The sequence below is a fragment of the Diabrotica undecimpunctata genome, chromosome 4 (genome assembly GCF_040954645.1).
Source record: "Diabrotica undecimpunctata isolate CICGRU chromosome 4, icDiaUnde3, whole genome shotgun sequence".
Taxonomy (NCBI): domain Eukaryota; kingdom Metazoa; phylum Arthropoda; class Insecta; order Coleoptera; family Chrysomelidae; genus Diabrotica; species Diabrotica undecimpunctata.
Window position 1 is genome coordinate 121,335,745 of NC_092806.1, and position 26,825 is coordinate 121,362,569.

Below are 26,825 nucleotides of genomic sequence, written 5' to 3' on the forward strand. Positions count from 1 at the left end.
TATGAATCGGATTATTTTTTTACTTACTATGTATTCAGTGATAAAAATAATTTATATACTATGCAATAAACACTAATAGTTGAGAAAATAAAAAAATTAATAAAGTGTCATAATTATACTGTTACTTATCGGAACGAGTAGACTCATTTGGAACATCTTTAACAATCATCTGTTAAATTTATCTTTGTTTATACGCCCTGCATCGCTTAATGAAAGTAGGTATAGTATCTATATTTGTTTAGTAATCATAATTTATTTTCAGAGGGATCTTAAATAAACAAAAAAAAACATCAGGAAGTCAATATTTATTCAGTCTGGAATGATTAGTAAAAGTAAAAATAAATCTTTAAAAATAAAATAAAAAATATTTGTACAAAGATAAAAACATAACATTCACTCCAAATTGAAACTTTTTATAAAAGTTATTTGTGCATCTTGATTTTTATTTCTGTATTTATAAAATTATTTCATTTTTAATGCTTCTTGATAGTTCCTTGTTGGGAAGTACGATTGAATTTAACAAAATAGTTTCTGACGGAACACTCACCGAGCAACCTAAAATCAAAAATATCATTTTCAATATTAAAAAAAAAAAAATAGAACTCTCGGCAAAAATGCAAATATACTCTTAAAAATTTACAAGGAAAATGAAATTTCTGTAGTTAGTTGTACACCATAAATCACAAAAGTTTTATTAAAAATTCTTTGTAAAAGGTATATAATTAAAAAACCAAACCCAAAAACATCTCAGGCTCTGCAACCCTATTAGCCCAGTCTGGTTATACAAAAATCATCGATTTCACGGCAAAATGTTTCGCAGATTTCTGAAGCTTTTAAGACATAGGTGGGGGTTACTAGATGACGAATAGATAAAAAGATACTCCTATTTTTACCTTGCGTTTTTTTTAAACAATAATTTATGGTCAGAATTTGATTTTTTATCTATAAGTTTTTTCCCTTATAATTTAAATAAACAATATTTATACCATTTTTTTATATCAAGAATATCTTTATTTTCCCGTTTTTTCAATTAAAATTGATAAATAATTTACGGAGATATTTGCAAAAAAGCAGTTTTTTTGCACTAATTTATAAATTTTATTAATTTTTTTATTAACAAAATAAAATGGTATTAATACATTTAAACATCAAGGAATTACCATCTTTTAGATTTGTGCGAAATTTCCCCCCGATCAGTCAAATATTTTATAAGTTATTTAATTTGTTTATCCCTGAGGCTAATTATTTAAACTATTGAGCTTGCCCTATGCATGATGCTAGACACATTCAGCAAATTTTATAGGATTCTTTAAGACTTAGACTATCTCAGAAGTTAAATGCATATTGAGTTTTCATCGAAATTATTTACAAAATAAACGTTTGAAAAAGGGGTGTTTTTTACTTATAAACAATTGTAATAACTTCTATATTTTTCAAGCTACAGACTTGTACGTACAACCATTAGATAACTGGTAAAAAAACTCACATTTAACCAAAAAAAAAATAAACCTTCTATGAACAATAGGAACGAAGTTGGCGACACTTTTTTTTTTAATTATATCTCCATTGTTTATAAACATTAAGAAGTAAAATTTGCACAAATTTTGAATAAAAATCTAAACTTTATATTGAATTTTATAGCTATGAAATTCATCCAATTTTTCGAAACTTAAAACCTTTCGAAACGAAGTTATTTTCGAAAGATCGACATAGGAAAGTGGAGGGGAAAATGTCTTAACTCCTCGTTGCAAAATTTAACATTATGGTTACGGATTTATCAATCAAAAGCTTCAACAGTTCTGTAGGAACTTCATCAGGTCCATTTGCTTTTCCATTTTTAGCGTTTCTTATTGCGTATTCTACTTCTTTCAATATGTCTGGCCCAGTTGCATTGATTATCTGAGTTAAGTTGTTTCTATCGTCTTCAAATAATTCATTCAGGTATTCTGTCCATCTTTTTATTTTATTCTCTAGATCTACAATAAGATTTCCATCTTTGTCTTTAAGTTTACCTATTTGGCATTTCTTTATGCTTCCTGTTATCTCTTTTACTTTTTTGTGCATATTGAACACATCGTACTTTTTCTCATAGGTTTCCATTTCTTCACATTGTTGTTTAATCCACTTCTCTTTGGCTTCTTTTATTCTCTTTTTTGTGTATTTATTTCTTTGTATTTGTCTGGGCAATTCTTCATCTTTCTTCTTTGTTCCATCAAGTCTAGTATATCTTGTGTTGTTGTTTCTGTAAGATGTTTCTTTCCTGCTGTTTGTATAGCTGTATTTATGTACTTCAATTTTTGATTAACGTTGCTTGTATCGTTAATTTGTTGCTGTACTGAACGGAGGTTTTCATTTATTTCTTCTCATGTTTCTTGTCGTATATTTTTGTTTCTAAGTTTATTTAAATCTAGTGCCTTTCTGTGTGGTCTTCTAATCTTTTTTTGGTCTCGCCTCTATCACAGTAACTACCGGGTTATGATCTGAGCCTATATCAGCTTCTGGGTACGTCTTAGTACATTTAACAGCATTATGATACCTCCTTGCTATCATAATGTAGTCTATTTGATTACTCACTATTTTTTCTTTGGTATGTTGTGGAGATGTCCATGTATATAACCGTCGAGGAGGTAATTTGAAAAAGGTATTTGTTATTACGAAGTCTTCACTTTGGCAAAATTGAATCAATCGATCTCCTCTGTCATTTCTGTTTCCAAGCCCATATTTTCCTACTTGTTCTCCTACCTTACCTTGACCCACCTTGGCATTAAGATCGTCCATTAATATGTTAATGTATGGAAAGACTGACTTAATAAGTGAAGACAAACAACCTGCAACAAAAAGGTTCAGACCTGACAGTGAAGTCGAATAAATGAACCAAATTTTAACTTTTAAACCAATGTATGTAAAGAAAATAAAAAAAGTAAAGTTCAATAAACATTGCAAAATTTAATAAGGCAAGTGATGAAAAAGTCGACTTATTTTATCAAAGCAGTAAGGCAGATTAGATTAATATTGTATATCATATTTGTAAGAAAAATAGAATAAAAATCAATATTGTTAATTATAAAAATACAAACAATTATAATTAATATAAGGAATATAATAATATAATGTGTAAAAAACTACCTGAAATTTAATTTATAAAATATACATATAAGTATTATTACATCATTGATATAAAATGAAAAAACATTTGTTGATGTTCCGGGATTTTCCGAGATTTATGGGGGGTGAAAATTATGTCATCATTATTAATACTGCGACAGACTATTCGAGCAAATTAAAAAAAGTAAGTATTTAGGGTGAATTTCAAATGGACTCAATTTTTCCGAGTTTTCCCATATTTTTCGGCCAGTGAAAACTATGTAGTTATTCATATTTCGACGAGCTACCCCAGAATAAAAAAAGAGGCTTGCAGCTGCAAAGGAAGCCGAGATAATGTAAATTTTTCCTACGTGTTGCAATTTGAAGTTTCGATGCCGAAAAAAAAAACGGAGCTGAAACAGATCTCCTCTCCACTTTCCTATTTCGATCTTTCGAAAGTACCGTCGTTTCGAAAAATTAGATAAATTTTATAGCTATAAGTTTCAATATAAAGTTTAGATTTTCATTCAAAATTTGTGCAAATTTTACTTCTTAATGTTTATAAACAATGGAGATATGATTTTTTTTTAAAATAGTCACTAACTTCGTTCCTATTGGTCATAGAAGGTTTTTTATTTTTTAATGTGAGCTTTTTTACCAGCTATCCAATGGTTGTACGTACAAGTCTGTAGCTTGAAAAATATAGAAGTTATTACAATTGTTTATAAGTAAAAAACATACCCCTTTTTCAAACGTTTATTTTGTAAATAATTTCGATGAAAACTCAATATTCATTTAACTTCTGAGATAGTCGGTCTTAAAGAATCCTATGCACTTTGCTGAATGTGTCTAGCATCATGCATAGGGCAAGCTCAATAGTTTAAATAATTAGCCTCAGGGATAAACAAATTAAATAACTTATAAAATATTTGACTGATCGGGGGGAAATTTCGCACAAATCTAAAAGATGGTAATTTCTTGATGTTTAAATGTATTAATACCATTTTATTTTGTTAATAAAAAAATTAATAAAATTTATAAATTAGTGCAAAAAAACTGCTTTTTTGCAAATATCTCTGTAAATTATTTATCAATTTTAATTAAAAAAACGGGAAAATAAAGATATTCTTGATATAAAAAATGACATAAATATTGTTTATTTAAAATGTAAGGGAAAAAATTTATAGACAAAAAATCAAATTGTGACCATAAATTATTGCTTAAAAAAACGCAAGGTAAAACTAGGAGTATCTTTTTATCTATTCATCATCTAGTAACCCCCACCTATGTCTTAAAAGCTTCAGATATCTGCGAAACATTTTTCCACCTTTTTTTTTAACCAGACTGGGCTATATTGCGAGTTTTACGTTGCCATGCGGGTATCTGTTAATAACTTTACCACATCAAGTTTATAACAAAGTTGTAATAAATAAAAAATGTTCTAATAGTTTACGGGTTTTCCCCACATGTTTAGTGGCTTATCTCATGTACACCTGGTAAATGCACTGACGATAGACTAGTAAGTCCGAACACATTTTGTTGTGATGTAGCCCGAAAGGGTTTTTAAATTATATACCTTTTATAAAGAATTTTAAATAAAACTTTTTTCTTAAGAATAACTTATTCTAAAATCATAGATTATGTTATTTTTTTTTCTTTTAGTCATCTCATTTAATGGAGATATGAACTAAAAACTACGTTGTTTCTTGGACTTTATGATTTGTTCATCCATTCCGGTTAGTTTTTTACACAGGCATGTCATGGGTATTTATGCAGAACCTCAGATGCCTTACAAATAAAAAATATAGAATGTGGCGCTATTGCTTACATGATTTTCTGATTGTAAATATTTACTTCTTGGTTCAGTCAAAATTGTCAAATTGATTGTTTACCATCGATGATATAATTATATTATATTCTCGGTGCTCCTTATTAAAATTATCAAAAAACTTATGTATACTTATTTGTTTTCTCTTTTATTATCATCATCTTTAGCTCGACAATCCTTGTGGATCCTGGTCTGCTCTAAGATCCAACGAGATTATTTTCGGGAGAAAAATTTTTATCGAGAATAATCGTAAAGATTCCCCCAGAAATTTAATTTCAAATTTGGGAGAGGATTAAGTATTCTGGTGTATTCAAATTACCTTCAATTAAAAATGGATCTACTGTGCCGAATAATACTACAATACACAATGAATATGTGTGAAAATTGTGTTCGTACAGAGGTACTTATTCCCTCTAAGATCTAATTTCCCCTAGACCAGTAAACTTATTTGTATTCTGCTTGATATTGCAAAGATGTTTCGTTCATAAAAAAATATTTGAAGAAAAATATGAATCCTGATGAACTGATCCTATTTTTTCACAAAACACAAACGTTGTACTTGGTCTCTTAATAGAACGCGTTGATCTCTTCACTGACATACTTATTCGTGTGCTTCCTGGAAGTAGTTCTTGCTTTCTCCACGATTTGCCTACTAGATCACGGTTTATTCATTTTAAAGTGTTACAAATTGCAATATCTCGTAGTAAACATTGTTCAAATATAGCTCTTCTTGTAAGCTAATTCACTGCAACATTTAGAGACATAAATGCAAGCCACATTTAAAGTAAATAAAGTCAGTTCACTCAGTTTGGAAATATTTTGACAGGACATTCTCGGAAACAAACTACAACAAATTTTTACACCTTATTAATAGCTGAAATAAACTTGGTTTTGCAGAATTCGTTACTTAATTGAAAAAAGAACACAGGTCTGCAACCAAATCCTCCTTTCACAAATTTTATCATAATTAAGAAGATATGAATCTTCTAAATCTATTTCCGTTGAAGGATTGTTTTGATCACGTTTAGATTTTCTGTAATTTTTTTTTCTAAATACACTCGCGATCATAAAATCCGGGTCACCTTGAAAATCACCGATATTTCATTTTTAACGAGCTTTATCGTAAATAATAATAACACAAATACAAACTAATGCATGTTTCTGAGAATTGTTGCGGTTTCCTTTGTAATAAAGAATTCCAATAGTGCCAATTTCGCGGTAAAGTGTACACTTCCCAAAATGAACGCTACCTGTAACTCCGCTTGTTTTAAATGTCTCGTTTGTACTTCGACTTTCTGTTCAAATGCAACGGACAAACGTTTATTATTGCCACCATTAGTGTTTATTAGTGCCATTATTAGTGTTTATTTTTTGACAAAAATGCCTTTGACTGTTGAAACGGCACAAATTGTTGCACTTGTGGAAGACGGTCACACTCAACGGCAAGTCGCAAGAACTGTTGGCGTAAGCCTTTCTACGGTTCAACGAGTGCTTCAACGCTTTCAGGAGGCAAGTTTGCTAACCAGGCGACCTGGCTCTGGACGAAAAACAACGACCACGGCACTAGATGACCGTTTCCTTGTGTTTCAGTATTTACGAAACAACACCTCAACAGCGGTTATGGATCAAAATCGTCTAGAGGAAGTACGAAATCGCAATTTTAGTGTTGCAACAGTCAGAAGAAGACTTCGTTCTTCTTGACTATCTTCTCGGTTAATGGCTAGAGGACCGCCACTTCGCCGGGTGCCTCGAGTTGCACGACTAGCTTTTGCTCGACAATACGCGCGTTGGGGAATTAACGATTGTAACAAAGTGTTATTCTCAGATGAATCCCGTTTCTGTCTAACTAGATCCGATGGACGTGTAAGAGTTTGGAGGAGAACCGGTGAACGATTTTCACAAGCTTGCATTGCTCCAAGAATGCCATTTGGTGGAGGCTCGGTCATGGCTTGGGGAGGTATATCTTCCGACTTCCACACAGAATTACCCTTCATCGAAAATGGGTCCCTAACTGCACGAAGGTACATTACGGAGATTCCGGAAGAACATGTTATGCCCAACATGGCAGGGCTTGGAGAAAACGCCGTTTTTATGCAGGACAACGTGCGATCGCACGTTGCCAGGATCAGTATGTAATGCTTGGACGAAGTTGGAATTACGATGGTAGCCTGGCCAGCTAGGTCTCCGGACCTGAATCCCATCGAACATCTCTGGGACGATTTGAAAAAACGTATTCAAACCCATACACCTCCTCCTAACAACGCACAGGAGCTTAAGGATCTGTTAGTGAGTGTGTGGAATGACATACCACAACATGTAATCCGGAGAAAAATTGAGAGTATGCCCCGTCGTCTGCAAGAGGTTATTAAAGCAAGGGGAGGCAATACACGATATTGGTCATTGAAATTTCACTGATTTTTTACCACGTTCTGTATTTTCCATATTTTTTCGTATGTCTGTTTTATCAACAATTTGATTTGTTTTCTGTTTTTTTCATAAAAACAATAAAAAACCAATTTTTTTCTTTCAAAACAAACATTGATGACAAATAGAAAATACATTAGCCAAAAAAAAAGGTTATTACTGCACCAGAGGCAAAAATATTGAAGAAACTTGAAATTTTCAAGATGACCCGGAATTTATGATCGCGAGTGTATTTAAAATATACGATTTTTTGAATTCGGTTTTTGCATCAGCACTATAAATGGAGTATACACATACAAAATGGATTTTAGCGAGTAGTAAAATAAAGTTAAGTAGAGTCGCGAGTTATTTAGTAGTACATATGCGCATGCGCAATTGTAAAAATTCTGCAGACTGTTTTTGTTACATTTGTAATGAAATTAATCTCAAAACACAATTAAATGTAATAACAGATGTGGTCAAAAAAGTCAATTAGCTTTATTTTGGACTTCCGATCGACGAAAGGGATAAAAATTGGCTGCCAAAATTATGATAAGCTCAAGAACTAGGCTTAAGAGGTTGTCTTGAAGGAAGTCTTAAATCACAGCCACCTAAAGCTTACAAGCCGTGAAGTGAGAAAATTGGCAACGTTGGAGGTAGTCCGATAGTGGTCCGATAGCCCTGTGTTTACTTGGAGAGATTATGCTAATTTTGTTTGTATTTCTTGTATTATTGGTAAATTATTCGATTAAAAAAAAGGTATGTATTTTTTACGTATATTGTAATAATTGTATGAAGCATTTAGATATATATTATTCAGACAAATAATACGTACAAACTGTTAAATTCACAAATTCAGACACTGCTTTAGTAATTACAAACCCCAAGTCGATGTTAATTTATTGGTACAGGGAGTAGTAATATGATATTCTAACATATTTTTTAATTACAGATGCTGAGACACTGCAGTGTACCAAATTGCAAATCAAATTATGCAACTACTTTAAAGTATGAAAAGGCCCAAAGTACATTCTCTTTTCCAAAAACGATCACCTTCGTACTCAGTGGGTTAGATCTATTAACCGTGAAGATTTCACAGTAACTTCTAGTTCGGTAGTATGTAAAAAACATTTTGATGCAACGGATATTATTGAAAGTGAGTCATTCATTGATAAAAATGGTACGGTTCTTCAACGAAATTTGGCTTTTCCCAAGTTGAAAGAGAATGCGATACCAAGAATTTTTGAAAACCAACCGTCATATTTATCTAACCCAAAACCACCAACAAGAAAAAATCCTGAAACTAGACGAGCAGAAATAAGTCTCCGGGAAGAAAATAATATAAAAGAACTCGAAAACAAAGACCTTATCGTGGATTTCAAGAAATTTTTACAAAGTGTTAGTGAGAGGGTTGAGTTAAAAAACTGGCAAATAAAAGTTATAGAAGAAAGGATTTGTTTTTATTTATTAAATATTGACAATCAGTGCAGTGATGAGTGTATAAAAGTTATTTCAAACATTAACATTACGAAGGAATTACTTGTATCTGTTTATGTGAAGGACATAAACAGATGTTTGTGGAACAGCTGTTAGAGAACTATATTTTAAAATTTCTGTGATTTTCTCCAATACTTTGTTAAATAACTTCACAAAAAACAAGAATAATGAAATTATGACAAAGAAACTAACTAAAAGTTTATCTAAAAAGCGCAAGCTTTCAACTTCAAAAAAATAAATACCTGGAATTTCAATAACATTTTTTAAGCCAATCTTAATAAATATAATATTCGCTCAAGGGATACTAGAATTCAATAAACTGCAAGTTGTTTACAAAAATATTAAAAGATTATTTTCTTTTTTTTTAACATAAATTATGTAAATAATGTAAGCTGAATGCACTTGTATTACTTTTAAATTCTATTAATATTACACCTCATTGTATTCAATGTTTTGCAGTTTTAATAGATGTGATATATATGTACCTTATCAGACTATTTTGTACGATTTTTTACTTAATTCTAACTTTATAGCGAATATTATGATGTTCCTCTTTTATTTATTATTTTGTTGGGCTCTTTACAGTCGGACTACTTCTAACAGCTGATGCGGCGTTGCCATTTTTATTTCACGGCTTGTAAGCTTTAGGTGGCTGTGCTTAAATCTATGCCGTTTGCAGTGCCCATGATTTGCAATGAACTTCAGAATCATGAAAATGATCGCTACTTTTGTATGACGTCAACACGAGGATTCTCGACAAAAAATAGAGATAAAATTATATAGCCGAACATCATATCTGCAAAAAACCCAGTTGCTCGTGACAAAGGCACTTCACTTCCAGTACCCTCAAAAAATAACGAGAAGATGGATGATAAAATTATTTCTCTTCTACAGACTCGAATCGAGTTTTCTTTCTGAATGTACTTCCTCATCTTCGTACACTTTATCAAGATCTTTAAGTCCATCAAAAGAACATTACTTTCTAAAGTAATCCGATTTAAATGACCTTGTTCGAATTTTAAGACTATAAAAATCTAAGGATCAATTAATTAAGATTGAAACAGTGGAATTTCTTAGACAAGAATACGAGGATCTCATATTTTCGCACAAGGCAAGAAAATTTTACGAGTTACTTTTCTAAAGAGGATGATTTGGCGTATTGTAACGATGCCGTAGGGCTTCTTCAAGAACTGAATTTCCCAGAAGGATTTGAAGAATGGATACTTTTTATTAATGCTTTTAAGATTAATTTCAAAGAATTGTTACATCACAATGATAATAAAATACCCTTCAGGGCTCCTCGCGCATGCAACGAACATGAAAGACAATTATAGAAATTTAAGTATTACTTGAGAAAATAACATATTCACAATACCTGTGGAGTAGGTATATATGTTGATCTGAAAGTCGTAGTTATAATTACTACCTTACGGGGACGATATACTAGGTTTTGCTGATTTTTGTGTGAATGGAACAGTCGAGCAAGAGATAAACATTACGTAGTAAAAAATTGACCAAAATGAGAAAGTTTAACACTTGGAGTTAAAAATGTATCTCAAAAATCTCTAGTGTCACTAGACTAGAAGTTTTCCTGCCATTACTTTACATAATGCTGGGACTCGGAAAAATGTCGTAAAAGCTATGAACAAAAATGGTAAATGATTTCAGTACCATAAGACTAATTTTTCCGAATCAGTGACGCGAAGATCGTTTGATCGGTAAACCAAGTAAATCTCCTAATGAAGTGACATCCTATCGACCAATATCACTCCTTCCGGTGATGTCAAAATTATTTGAAAAACTTCTATTGAAAAGATTTAAACCAATAATAGAAAAAGAAATCATCAATTTGGTTTCAGAAATAAACATTCCACTATAGATCAAGTTCACAGAATAACGAATATAATAGAAAAACCATTGGAAGAAAAGAAAGTCTGCTCTACAATCTTCTTGGACGTAGCACAGACGTTTGATAAAGTCTGGCATGAGGGTTTAGACTATAAACTAAAAACGTTCATGCCTAAACAATATTCAGAAATCTTAGAATCATACATTGCGAATAGATATTTCGGAGTAAAACAAGAAGTGTCCACCGACTTAATGGAGATCAAAGCTGGCGTGCCACAAGGGAGTTTATTAGGTCTGGTGCTATACCTATTGTATACGTGTGACATTCCAGAACTAGAACAAAACACTATTGCCACCTTCGCGGATGATACAGCCATACTAGCAATAGGAGACACTAGTGAAGAAGCGATTCTTGATGCAACTATCAGTAAATAAAATACATACCTGGATCTGCTCACTTTACAAATAAAAAAATTGAAAATTTCCCAATTAGAATGAATGATACCCAAGTTCCTTATTGCAATATCAGCAAAATACTTGGGCATCACCCTAGACGCGAGGCTGCGCTGGAAAGTCCATCTCAAAAAGAAAAGAGGGGAGCTTGATATTAGATATAAGAAATTGTATTGGCTGATTGGAAAAAATCCTACATTATCCATTCATAATAAATTATTCATTTACAACAAGTACTGATGCCAGTATGGGTATATGGGTGCCAACTCTGGGGCTGTACCAAAGCTAGTATAAGGACAAAACCATTCGAGTTCGTGTAAATGTGTAACAGTTTAGTGTAAAAAGCAGAGTATAATGCTGTGATGTTATTGCATGTTAGTTGGGGTGCATTGTTGATGGATAAAATAAGAGTAAGCCATAGGGTAAGCCCTTAGATTTAAGTATTTGCTGTTTATTAAGTTAGGTCAGAAAATAACTGATAATTAGTCATTTGTGACCAAATAGCAGTATACAAACACCGTACAGGTGTTATATAAAAAAGTAATTAGAAGTTGAAAGAAGGAATTTTTTTTGGTCTGCAAATATGAGACCATGGTGAAAGGTTTCACCAGGATATATTGCACATTGAAAGATGCTACAATGGGAAATTTCCAGTAGCGATGGTGTTGATCGCTTTACCGAGAAACTCATGTGAATATTTTTTTACTTTAAGTTACAATTAATATTGGCTATGATCACGTCTGCTTGGTTGCATAGTAACTTTCAGTCACTTCCAGTCGAAGTCAAAATTTGTGTAACTTAACAAAAAATTAATTACTAAATTTACTAGACACTTTGAACTGGGATCAGTAAACAGAGTAAGTATATGAACACAATCTAAATTTTCGAATTATGATATTATTTGGACAAAGCGGCCAACTATTTTGTCAATCGACAAACAGGAATAATAACTTTAGATGACACTCTTTCCTCAACAGATAATATCATTTTTATTCAATAACGTATATTGTTGATAATATACTGAGAAAATTCAACGTAGTTATATGTTGGTCTTGTCCTTTCATTAATATTCATATTATTTATGAACGCAGAGTAAGAAGCAGGAAAATCATTGATGAACAAGATTTTTAAAAAAATTAGTCTGAGCATGACGTGTTATTTATATTATTTCGGTCAGTAATTATTCGACATCTACTGTTACAGGAAACGCAACAAAACATTGGCACGGAAACTATTATAACCTAAACAAAAATTGAAAACTTTTAGAAACGGATAAAATAATACAAAGCACGTGGTGTTCGTGTGTATTAAGGTATAAAAAAATTGCTTATTACAAGCTTAAATTTTTATTTTAAGAAGATCTTTTCGGAATTAAATCATTCCATCATCAGTTAACTAAAAGAGAGAGTAAAAATACCAATATTAAAAAACACAAGTTAAAATTTTAAATATATAGAAATAACACGTTGGTTTTTTACTACTTACATAAAAAGTTGTTAAAAAACATTGTATGGCCACTTAAAAAACTTTCGAAGGACATCCGTATTAAAATATAATCCTCATGGTTTTATCAAGGTAAATGCAATAGACTTAACTTATTGATTATTAAAAAATGAAGATGGGGGCATCTTACATGACCCCCTGTAGCTGGTGAAGTTTTTTCGACTTACATTACCTCTGATCTGTTCTGGAGTCTTGGGCTAACTGATATAAAGATGGTATGAAAAATCAGTTAGTACCCATCAATGTCAAGTGGAATGATGTAGTAGGAGCAAAAGTCATTGTGCTTAAGTTTGTGAATAGGCAGTTTTTAGTGAAGAATTGTGTTTTGTGTGTAGTAAAATCAATAGCAATTTTTGGTATTTTAAAGAGGTAGTAGAATGTAAAACAATGAGTGACTGTGATGTAAAATAAATTTGGTATACCAGGGTAAGGCAAAATTTAAGTTAGGTAGTTGAAATTAATAAATCATTTGGAAGCGGTAAAGAGAATGTTATTACCTAATTGTTTCCTTGTATGAAGTAGATATAGATAAAAGTTGGTTTGAAATTTGTGGAAGATGAATCGAGGAAAAAGAAATAAAAGAAAGAGAAAGAAAAGGAAGTAGGAGATGAATGTAAAGATGTAAGCTGGGGATACTGAAACTGATTGTGATAAGAGATTGATAGATGTAGTGTGAGTATTTATAAGAAAACCTGTGTGATTAGTCAGATGGTAGTTATTGGAGAGGATGGGAAATGGGATATTGGAAAAGGGATGTTAGTGTATTAATGGTGACAAGAATAGAGTTAAGTATGGCGGATTATATAAGGTGATATTAAGCTATGGGAAAATAGAAAGAAATGTAGAAGTAAGTAAAACTGGATGTGTAGTTAACAGAAAGAAAGTTAGATCAGGAAAATAATTGTCGATGAAGTGGAACAAAGTCTCTATTGATGCTGGTGTGACGATTAACACAATTGGGACTGTTTTTCTTTTCCTTGACTTGGGGATGTTATGAAGAAGAGAAATATCATCTGGTACCTTGATTGTGTGATTGTGATATTTGAGATGATGGGAGAAAGAAGAAGTGTTATCTAACTTAGAATGTTCTATGGCCCTGGTTACTAGAGATCTACAAGTTCTACCAATATAAGTGGCATCACAGTCAGAACATTGAAGTTTATAAACCCCACTGCGTTTGCTGAAGTCAATAGAGTCCTTACTATTGCATAATGATCTACTCAATTTATTGTTAACTTTAAAGGAAATCTTAATATTTTCAACAGAATTCAGGATAGTGTTTTTGATTGATTCGGAAAGTGTTGGACAGTGAAATGGTAATGAGAAGTAAGATGGGGAATCTGAAGTAATGTTATGGTAAGCTGATTGTTGAAGCAATTTACGTTTCTTTTTATAAATGAGTTTATGGATGATATCTGGGTTGTAGCCATTATTGAAAGCAATCTGTTTGATTATGTTTAGTTCTTGGATGTAGTTAGTGTTGGATAATGGAATGGTTTCTAAACGATGAATGAAACTGTTGAATGCAGATAATTTGTGTGAAATGGGATGGTTAGAATTGAAATGTATGACATGATCTGTTTGTGTGGGTTTTCTGTAGATGCTATAATCAAAGACATTATTAATTCTATTGATGGAAAGGTCTAAAAAATTGATGGAGAAGTTAGATTCTAATTCCATAGTGAATTTGATATTGGGGTGAATATTATTGATAGTGTTTAATAAGGAAAAAGCTGTATTTGAGTTACCTCTAATGAACACTAAGCAATCATCAACGTAACGGAACCAGTGTAGAATTGTATTGTTAGTCATGATTTGAGTGGATTCTAGATGATTCATGAAGAGGTCAGCTAAAAAGGGGGAAAGACAACTTCCCATGGCCAAGCCATCAGGTTGTTTATAAAAAATATTATTGAAAGAAAAATAATCTTGTGATAAACAAAAGGAAAGTATTTCTATTAAATATAAAATATAAAATAATAATTCTAAATAAAAAAAGAAGAAGCTTAATAACTGAGTAAACTGAGTAGTACATTTACCTAAAATAGTAATTGACGGATTTAGCTTTCCATCTGAATTAAATAATGGCGGGTTTTCCATTTTAGCGAAGGGTTTGTTTGGATCCGGATCCGACGGTGTTCCTTCGACTCGTGCCCATTTACCCACTCTTGAACCTCGTCCGATAATACTATGAAGGACTAAGCTACGATCTTCTATCGTTGCGTCATTCAAAACAATACTTTCTCGTATTCGTACTCCGGATCCTACAGTGACACCTGCTCCTATACTTACATTAGGTCCCAACTGAAAAGAAAACAAAATAAAAAAATAGTATCTATTAGTCAGTAATTAGGTATTGAATGAATGAATAAAATGACAGCACGCCCTAAATGTGCAATAAGCATGAGAGAAATTACGCAGAAACTGAAGCGTTGATTCTTTCTCTTGTAATATTATTGTGTTATGGAGGTAAAAAGACAGATTGCAAATTAATTTTTGTTTTTCTCATTTCCATAATAACGAAAGGTATACTGATGTACCGCTGGTTCCTAAAAAAACTGATACGACTCTTAGTAAGATTTGATCATTTTGAGCAGTGCATTTGATTGGTCTGACATATTATATTTATTATGACAGACAAATAATAAAAGGAACAAACAATTGATTACATATGTTAATTCATAAATTGTAATAATTATTAAGGTCTAAATTTTGATATTATTTTGAATTCCCGCATTTTATAAAGAGTATATAAATGATAGTTTTTACATAAAATATGGTTTTTGTTATTATTTTTATTATTATTATGGAATAAAACAAACGACTAAACTCAACAATATATTAAAACAAGAATTGTAACCAAATTAGAAGATAAAAACTCCATTCGCTTAGCTCGGGCATATTTTGACAGATTCATTGTCGGAAAACTACAACACAACAAATCCTACTTCTCAGTATTAATAGCTAAAGTATCCCACTATTGCATACTACTTTGTTTAAAAAAAGAAGAATTATTCTAAATAGTGGAAGTGTATACTAAACACATCAAATTTCGGGTAGTATATATTTAAAAAATATATTTTAGTTGTTATAATTTAACATAAATATTTATTATATGGTGCAGATACATAAATATTTATTGTCGGTAATTCGCAAAGTTCTATTTTATTTACTATTAGTTTGTTTACTATTAATATTGGCTATGAGTAGCCAATATTAATAGTAAACAAACAAGCACAATAACGTGTGCTTGGTTGTATAGTAATTTCCAGCCAGTTTTAGTCTGTCAAAGAGTAACTAACTTCGCAAAAAAATAATTACTAAATTCACTAGACAGTTCGGACTGGGAATAGCGAACCGAGTTATAACTGGGCACTATCAGAGGCAGCAAAACAGATGGTTTAAAGCAAATATAAGTCTTGATTGCTTCTGTTGTGGTGTAAGAGCTTGTTTTTTGATGCAGTTCGATACCTAAGACGCAATGCTTTAATTCTGTGTCAAGTTGTTGTCTTTCTTCTCGGAAACTGTGACATAATTCTTGCAGTTTTCGCATCTTCAAAAGGATTCCCTTTTTTTTTGTAAGTTTTTTTTAGGAACCAGCTGTACATCACAAAATCAACAATTTTATATTATTAGCTCTTTTTTCAATTTTTTGTAGTAATAATTCATGATTTCAAAGTGTTCCAATAAAAAAAAATTGCGTAAAGTATTCGTGGATATCTGTTTTAAAGACTTCAATATACACTTATACTTTAATATACTATTATTCTTAACACACACTTTTTATTAAGTTGTGGACTTCTAGATCACACTATATTATTAATAAATATTATTTTCTTTTTAACTCGTATGCCATAAATTAGATTTCTCCGTCGTCAGTACAATTCAATATATATTGTTACGAACATGCAATCGGCGTGGCCCATGTAACGGTTGCATCTCGAAAGCGCCGAAAACTTTCGACAAATGTATGGAGCGCGGGAGGGGTCGAGGTCGACTCGTCAAACAACCATCGAGCAAAAAGACAAAAGAGGGAACCTAATCGTTATTAAAAGGAGACCAAAAAAGTGGCCTCTGATGGCGGACATATCCGGAAATGCGAATGCGCCAAATTTAAATTTCATGACACTTCACAATAATCATACAGTGGTGTAGGGGTTCTAATTTATCTATTTAATTGTTATATTACATAATATTAATATTACATAATATTAATACATAATACACTTAAAATATTTTTTTTAACACTAGAACACAATAAAGTTTTAATTAAATAATAACAATAATAGTCTAAAATGTGAAACAATTGTTAAAAAACTTTAATACAAATACAAATAATCTTTCATGTGACAGTTGGGACAAACAATAACATCAGCAATAACATAGCCCAACTAAATTTGATTTCTTAAACAAGGAAAGAATATCTCTTTCCTTGTTTAATGTGGCCTCTCAAGATGGCACTTGCTGTCTAACAATATTTTTGCCCCCACTACCTTTACATTCCCTCTTTTCTTTTTTTGCTCGATGCAAACAACGAATTAAAGGTGGGACTACTCAAGATGATTCTAGAACAATACTTTTGGAATATACATAACGACGTTATGAGTAGAGTTTAGTTGTTAAGATACTACCGTACTGTAAACTTATAAATAAATATATTTATATAAATTCGAACCACTCGTTTTATTTAATCTCGCTACAGTTGGTGTCCGGTGTGAGGCAAATTTCACGAAGAGTTGAGAATAATCCATCAACGATGTTAGGAGTATGGAGGAGGTACTCCAAGGCCATAATTTTGCCCGTGAAAACACGAGTTCAGACAAGAATCTGGTATATAGACTCTGGAGTGGCCATCAAGAACAGCTGATTTTTTATCCACCGAACATATGTGGGATATGTTAAAACCTAAATCGATTGCCACGTCCTGCAGAAAACATAGAAGACCTGTGGCATGCCATGAGAAGAATCTGGATGAGTATTCCGCAATATGAGATAGACCACTTAATTCGATCAGTAGCAGTCACTGAGTGTACAGAAAATCGAGGAGGAGCCAGACATGATTAATTTTTTGACGAAAATAAGAATATTATAATGTATTCTTCTATATATAAATATTTAACCTTCTAGGAGTATCCTTTTTTTGGTCATTAGTGTAATATAAATTCTTCAGTATAGTTTATTACATACTGTTTGTCATTGTAATTTTTGTATATATCTCTGAATGGATGAATCTCATAATTCCCTAGTGTTAGGACAATTTGGCAACGCTAGGAGGAAATAACGTCAAATGGGATGAACTGTGTTGAAGTGTTAATTTTACGAAAAACGTAAAAAGTTAAAATAAATAGGTCAGCTAACGGTGACATTAACAGTTATCGTCACCACAATAACAAACGAGGAAGTTGCTGAAGCACTTTAAAAAATAAAGCAAGTTAAAGAAGTTGGAATGGATGATATCACTGGGGAAGTGTGGACAGCTTTAGGTGAGCTATGAATAAAATAACAGTTTGGTTTAATATAATTATGGAAGTGGGACAAATGCAGACAAACGGGGAAACATTATATAAAGTCTGTCCCAAACCCTTCTTTCAGTGCGTCACTAATTTTGACGTCATATAGGATTTTAAGAATGTCGAGAATTATTGCCTGACATTTTAGTTAAATTTGACAGTTGCTGGATCGTAATCTCTCTTTTTCTAATTGAAAATAATTTAATAATTTTAATATTAGTCTTTGTTCTTTCTCGATATAGGTATTTCGGCATATTTAAAATATTTTTATAACAATAAATACAAAATTAAATTTTCACTGTAAAATGTCTGATAATACTAACCTGGAATGACAATTATCATTTTATCAGTTGACATTTTGAAAGTACTGTCACGATCGAGAAAATCTGCGTCAAATTATATTTATGCGCATCATTGATTGGATATCTATTTCGCGTATTCTAAACTCCAACCAGTTATACATCCGTAAGTAGAATTAGCTTTACGATAAATAATTTTCTAAGTTCTATGTATAATAATCACAGACTCACGTTTTTTTCTGTCACCTCTAGCTTAATGTGTTAGAGAGAATTCGATCAACTATGACGCACTGAAAGAAGGTTTTGGGACGAACTATAGTACCTATTTGCAAAAACAAAGAAAATAATATATCAATGCACAAACTATAGAACCATAACGACCAATTTAAAACTTTTCTATTATAAAGCAGCTGAAAAAAAAAATACAGGAATAAAGAAACAAATGTTCAAATCGTACTCATTGATTTTGAGAATGTAACGGTTCAAAAAAATGTATAAAATTTTAATTCACGTAGTTCCAATTCATTTTATTTCAGAAACCAGTAACGTTTATTCGACTCTGTACAAGGTTTTTTTAATCCTGTGTATTTCACTTATATATTTTAACTCCGAACGGAGAGATGAGTGTTTCTTTGTACGTCTTCAGTGTTCTGAAATTGCTCTTAATTACTCCGCTTTAAATAGTCTTCTCTGTGAGAAGTGCGTTTAACAGATAAGCACAATTTATGACTGTTTACAAATTGTCAAATGCTCTGGCACATTCCTATGAATTGAACAATTGCTTGCTAGATAGAATGAATCATGAGATTTATTTTATCTTTATTCTATTGAATTCAGAACTCAATAATTTTTACGCGCTCCCGTTATAACGTATAGGAGCTTAAAAGTATGTCTGGTAATTAAAATTATGCTGATTGTCGATTCTTGAGAGATGACACAAGAGTCTTACAGAACCTCTTTTTTTGATTGGTCGGATTTGATCGAACGATTTAAGCTATGGCGTAATTCCGATAGGGATAAGCATGCTTGGTGAAAAATAGCGCGTCATTTCATTTCTGACCGCAGAGTAACCTCAGTTGTGTTCGTTCTTTCCGAAAATGTCCACCAGGTAAGCGAAATAATTGTTCTATAAGCTATGTTCTATCGCTGTTAGTGTAAATAGGGTATTAATAACTGCTTCTCTCAGTCCTTTTCAGAAGGAAAAAATAGAGATCTTTCGGTCCAAATATTTGACTACTTTGCTTGTCTTCATATACAATTGGTCGTCCAATTTTATTTTTTTACCTGTTCTGGAATGAATAAAAGCAGTTACTTCTAGTTGATGTTCCTTCTGATGAATTTTTGGACTACTAATATAGGACTAAGTGGAACACTAAGACTTGATATGGCCGAGGCGGTGTTACCTATAATCCACATTTCTTATTCATATTCGTCAATTTATATTAACTTTCATAAAGTTTTAATTTTTTTTTATTATTTTAAAAGAAAGTATTACGTTTTTTATTGTTTAGTAAGCTTTATTTATAATGTAACATGTTTTTTTTTATATAAAAGCCATATGTTTATTACTTTTAGAATACGTAAAATAATTTTTTGTTTTGCCGGTGAACGAATCATTTGAAAATTCAAAATGAATCGTGTGAATGTTTGAAATATAGGTCAAGTGTTTCTCCTCCAATAAATTTGTTAATACATTTAAGAAGTATTATTTATTTAAGATTCTATAATTGGTACTATAAAAGTTAATTTGTTTTGAACCTGTTACACAGGGCGTATAAAAATTTATATTTGAATTTTGGTTAATGGTAAATTTTTTTATTAGCTACATGTTTTATATTTAATAATTTTATCTTTTATATATCTCGTCTTCTTTTCACCTATTCTAAGAAGCTATAAAAAAAATTCAGTGGAACCCATTTTGGTGAATCGTTTATAATTTTTCTTTGTATTTTTCATTCAATATTTCTGGTTTAGCTCTAGTGGTATAGCATCTTATAATTTTTTTTCTTCTCTCCAATTTTATTTTTGTACTAGTGGGAACGTCCTAAGGACCAACCCCGGATTTCTTTCAACTCCGAGCAACGGCACCTCGTTCATTTGTGTGCCTCAAACATTGTTCATCAGTTGTTATATTACAACCCTACAGCAAACGTAGACTACATCGTTTTAACTCGTAAGAAGAATAATTTTTATTGCCCTAATGGTATACAAATAGATTTGCCAACGTAAAAATAAAAAGATAAAAACTCTACTTACCACAGCCGTAGGATGAATCGATGCTGTTTTATCTACAAGGACATCGGGGTAAATTACACACCTTTCTTCATTTCCTCCTGGTGAACATAATCTTTCTGGATGCTTTGCCTTATAAAGCTGTAAGTAATGACGATTGGCGTAGATAGCTGAACCGGCAGTTTTTAACTGCGACCACCAATTTGTGACTGGTAACGCATATATTTGTCCAGAACCGGCAAGTGGAGCTAGTATTTCTTGTTCTAGTTGGATATAGCCGGCTTCTCTATTGCCATTTCCGTTTCCGTTTTTGCTAATAAAAGAATTCTAAATAATGAATCAAATAAAATATAAATATATATATATATATATATATATATATATATATATATATATATATATATATATATATATATATAATGAACAAAAGTATTTGCTGACAACGTAAGGAAGTAAACATTAAATATTGGGTTTGCAGCAAGGATATGGCCTAGGAGGACAAATTCGTTAAACTTCCCGTGCTCGAATCGGTATCAATAAAGTGTTATGACTCATTTCGGCCTATCCCAGCCTCATCAGACACGGGCTGATACAAATTTAGCTCGGAAAATCCAACGAATGTCTCCCATAATTTCATCACAGCAGTGGTTAGCATGCAGAGGCGCCACCTGCTTTGGCGGCCATTTATGAAAACGATATAATAATAAAGAATTCTTTTACACATTTCGCATAGCCCAGAGGACAGAAAACGATATACCATTTAAATCAACAAAGCGACAGCAGCTTTTGCTAGAAGATTTAATCTTTTACACACGCACACACATACACCTACACACACACACACACACACACACACATATATATATATATATATATATATATATATATATATATATATATATATATATATATATATATATATATATATATTAAAAACTCGATGTGGATATATTACTCTTGATAATAGCTCCAAAATAGGTGCCGAAATCAGTTTTAAATTTATATAGGGTGCGGCATTAGTGCTAGGAAGTCCAATTACTCATTTGTCGTAAGAGATACAAAAAAATATGGACCATAGTCTAAAAATATTTTCAAATATACAGGGGGCCATCCATAAAATTAACACCCTGTAGAATTGTATTGATTTGATATAAAAAAATATATTTATGTTTAAAAGATTTTTAACATAGCGAAATTTTCAATTTTGGTTTACAGGGTGGATCGAAACTCGGAATGAATATTTTCTAAAATGTGTTTCAGGGTCTACCCTTTATCTAGGGCAATTTGTAAGAAGACTGAACTAAAGCAAAACGCATCGGTAAACCAAAGTATGCGTTTAGCGACCTCCAACGAGGAAAGATATAGTCGATAGGGGTTAATATAAACTGTAAACCCATAATAATTATTCAAACATAAATAATTGTTCAAACCTGTACTGCTCTTGTAGTTTCATACTAACTGCGCCGATTGTATGGAATATTTCAGGAGAAAATACATACACTCCACAATTTATTAATGTTGACACATATGAACTGGGTTTTTCAACATAGTGAGTCACTTCCAAAGTCTCTTTATTTGTAACTATGCATCCATAGTTTAGAGACTGATGTCTAGTTGCTTCTGTTCCCATTATTGTAACCTACAACAAATTAAGTAAAAAAACACTATATTATACAGGAAAAGAGACAAAAAATAGAACAGTATCATGATCGACAGAAAACTAAGATAGATTTTGGGGCAATTAGTGGAAAATTTCCATATATCAAAATCACGAGCACCAAGCCAATCTATGTATATTTAACATTTACGCTCCAACAGAAGATGCAAGTGACGAAGATAACTTAACCATATAAGAACATGATCTCGAGGATACATGTAACATTTACCTGCTACAGGGTCATGAATTACTAAATTACAGACGTACATAATTAAGTTTATAATAGGCAATTTTTGTTGTTAGTTGAAGCAAAAAAGTTGCATAAGAATGTACTACGGGAAATAAAAAGATCAAAAGAAGCATAACTGATAGAGAAATATAGCGAAATTGAAACACAACAACGCAAGCATGACGATTACCATATAAACAAAAAGGTTAAAGAGGTACATAACACCAGAAAACAACGCAATAAAAGCATAGTTGTAAGTATCAAAGGCTAGATTTTGACTACAATTGAAGATACATTAAGAAGATGGAAATAATACATACAAGAATTATTCGAAGATACCGCAAGAAAAATAATTGAAATAGATAATCCCTACGGCCTAGAAATAACAAACGAAGTAGTAATTGTGACCATTAAGTGAATTAAAAATCATAAGGACTTGATGAAGTGCATGGTGAAGTTTTATAGCTAAGAAGCACACCAAATCACAGCTCTTACGAAGCTATTGTGACTTATCAAAAGACTGGCTATTATCAATATTCATTCCACTTCCCAAAAAAGCCAACTAAGCCATGTACTTAAAGTATTCCTTACTATCATTCACTCGCGCATATACGCCAAATTACAAGAACACCTAAGTGAAGTTCAATTTGGATTCAGAGCAAGCATTTTTCAGTTTGTAAGTTCTAATAAAGAGAGCCAGGGATGTCAACTGTGATGTATATGCATGCTTCATTGATTTCGAGAAGGCATTTGACAAGGTACCACTTAAGAAACTAATCGATATTCTAAAAAAACAGGAGTCCAGGACTCGATGGTAAGGACTTCTTCTTCTTCTACAGCCTGGACATAAGAATAATTTGAAACTTATATTTCTAAAATTAAGTCCGAGATCTTCACAGTCGGAAAAGAAGTTCGACAGATTGCATACTGTCACCAGTATTATTTAACATATACTCTGAAAACATCTTTAGAGACGCCTTGAACCAATCAGAAGATGGTATTGCAGTAAATGGCCAACTTATAAACAATATTAGATATGCAGACCATACCGTATTGCTGGCAGATAGTGAGCAAAGACTCCAAAGGATGATTAATGTAAGAACATGTAAGAGTGGAGAAAATATGCTATCTGGGCTGCAATATTAATTATACCTGGGATCATAGCCTCGAAATAAAAACTTTATTGAAAAAGTTAAAAGCTCTTTTAACGGTCTTATGAAGATTAACTGCAACTTATCTTCAAGTATTAATATACACATAAGAATTCTTAGATGTTACTCCGTAAAGCAGGACAAGACGTAACATCTAATGCTGACCACTCACTTGCGGATATCGAAGAGGCCCGGCGACTGACAGACCGTTGACTGAAGGCCAAAATCACCACATACATGCAGTTATCGTAGACGCCTTAGCGCGCTCGCTTGACGAAACTGCATATGTGTGGCACCTCAACTACCTCAATAAATATTGGTGAGGATGAGGTAGAAGATATAGAAAATGAAAATGTAAGTATTATAATTGTTATATTACATGTTTATGAAAATTAGTTATCACTACAAAAAGAGATCTTGCCATGAAACTTTACCTTCACCAACAAAGAAGTGTTCATATATTTTAAGGATATCCTTTGCTTGCTGTGATACATTCCGAGAAGCACTGGCCTGAAGTCCATCCATACTATACCCTTTTATCCAGTATCCATTAATAACTGTTCCTGAATTTAAGTCCTAGATATCTGTTTAGATTGGCGGCATGTATATAGCTTTCGCATTACATCGTAAAAAATTATGAACGACACAAGACATAAATACTAAGGATTTTCCGGTTTCATGTTTATCTTTGTGTGAAGTATTCTAAAGGGGCTCGTCAAAATTCCAAATGCGTTTTCTACAACGTTTCGTGCCCGGATTAACCGATAATTAAAATACGTCGTTCGTTGGTTAAATTTTTGTTAGGATATGGTTTTAGTATGTGTTCATTCAAGGCAAACGCATCGCCTTGAAGATCGCGGCGCACGTTTCTGGAATTATAATCCCTAACGCTCGAGATGAAATAAAAGTTGTATATTTCATGTCTTCAAGACTGCGACCGGTTGCCAAAAACCGTAATGTTGCAGTTAGTCTTTCTTCCGCAGTAATGGCACTTCTCATTCTAGTGTTTTGTTTTGTAGTTAAAAGTGTCTCTAATTTCAGTAGTCTTTTAAAGCATGTTTCATCCATTCGTAAGTAGTATTTATAATCGTCCGTACAGGAAAGCTTTAATTCTGCCATAGGTGACGTTTGAGATAACCTATTTCTTTTCATCAGCCAGTTTTTAACCCAGAACGTTTTTTTCTTTTGGGTTTCTAGCACAATTATGCTGCTGCTGCACTGTGTGTGGTAAAGAGTTGCGATTTCCTACAGATCTTTAACTGAAGGCAATGGTCGTCGGATAAGGAACTCTGCAAGTGAGTGGCCAGTATAATTATTAGTTAGAATACAACACACATACACAATACACGAACATTCACATATACACAAACGCTATAGCACATATTAATAATGCAGAATAATCAGAATTTAAAGTTCCATACGACAAAAAATCCACCCTCATATAACACCCCGGGTAAGTTGATCAACTTTAATTTTGTGAAATAACATAACCTCGTCAACAACGTTGGTGGCTATACACTCTTTTTAACAAATTTCTGAAATATCTTTTTTGAAAACGACTTCTGGTGTAGAAATCGAAACGTTAGTTAAAAATGTAATTACCATTACAATCAATTGTAATGTCATGTAAACACAATATTTAACTAAAATTTTTGAATTATACTCATATGTGTATAAGTGTATAAATATAATAGATATATTATTATATTGAGTGATCTGAATGAGCGTTTTATAAATACCTACATTTTTCTTCGAAACCCTAAATCTAATTAAAATTTAACAAAACACTTACTAATGCTTTTTTGCCAGATTTTTCCCACGTTTCTTTGTGAAATTGGTAAAGTTCTGCTAACGGAAAATCAGAACATACATCACCATTCATTACAAAAAATGCCTCTGGATTTCCAAATCTAATTTGATCTCTAAAATGGTATAAGCCACCAGCTGTACCTAATGCCACATATTCTTGGAGATATCTGCAAATATAAAAAATTTTAATTAATAATATGGTTATAAAAATTAACCTGTGACTACCTGACTTGACAATAGCAAGTGCGACCTTGCCGAAATGTCGTCAAAATAATGGTTTTTATCAAAACCAAAATTATTCAACGCGGAGGCAATTCCGGAAAACTACAGAAAGCACATATAACTCCCGCGAAAATTTCAAATGTAACATTTTTAACATTTATATTTATATTTTTGTAACATTTATATATATGAGTGTCTTACGTAGAGAAAGTATTCTCATAATATAACAGATTCATTCATTTCCTTGTAGCTGTATGTACAATCAAAGAGATTCTTAAAATTTCAGTATTACATTTATGCCATTTATGTGTATTAGATGGTGAATTTGCTATTATTGATTTTTAATTTTTATTAATATATCTCGAAACCTCCTTTAGAGTTATTAAATGTTACGTTTGGTCAGTCCTTTTGTATGTAGTTGAAGCACGGACATTAGAATTAAAGACCATGCGACGGCTAGGAGTGTGGCTTTATCGCACAATGCTCAAAATATCATGGACACAACACATTACGAATCGAACAGTATTAAATACCATAAATGGAGAGTTAGAACTTATAACAACGATTAAGAAGAGAAAGACTGGCTACGATTAATAATTGAAGGAAAGACAGAGGCCCCAGGAGGAGTAGGCAGAAGAGCCATGTCATGGTTTCGCAATATCAGAACTTGGACGGGCATGAACATTCAAAAAGTAGCGATAGCAAACCTCCAGAAATGGAGTGCACCAAAAGAAGAAGAAACCTCCTTTGCTTTGTACACTTTATTTGTTTCCCATCATAAAATTTCTACAGCGTTGGTTCCCTCCCAAGTGATATATCGTTGTTCAGAAAACGTTGTATCTCAAAATTAGCATATTTTGGGAAATCACTTAAAATTTCGCATAGTAGAAAACACAACTTTTAAAGTTTAGTTTTTTTCACTGAAATGTGGGTATTTTCACGAATAACTTATTTGTGAGAATGCTTAAATTTAATTTATTTAATTTAATTTAAGGTTATGATTTTTTTTTTGAAAAAACGTGAGATACAAATTTTGAAATTTAAATGGTATTTTTATTTAAGGACTTTCGTTTTGGTAGCAAATTATCATCCCGCTTACG

General features: G+C 32.0%; 1 protein-coding gene across 1 annotated transcript in view; it reads right to left on the bottom strand.

The window, feature by feature from the left end:
• Positions 1–286: 286 nt before the first annotated feature.
• Gmppa (GDP-mannose pyrophosphorylase A) overlaps positions 287–26,825 on the bottom strand; it is a 42,782-nt gene continuing 16,243 nt past the window's right edge. The window contains exons 3-7 of the mRNA XM_072530136.1: positions 25,487–25,670; positions 22,088–22,296; positions 20,682–20,970; positions 14,656–14,920; positions 287–555 (exon numbers count right to left, since the gene is read on the bottom strand). Of these exons, the coding sequence (XP_072386237.1) occupies positions 455–555; positions 14,656–14,920; positions 20,682–20,970; positions 22,088–22,296; positions 25,487–25,670 (1,048 nt within the window). The 3' untranslated portion in view covers positions 287–454. The remainder of the gene's footprint in view (positions 556–14,655; positions 14,921–20,681; positions 20,971–22,087; positions 22,297–25,486; positions 25,671–26,825) is intronic.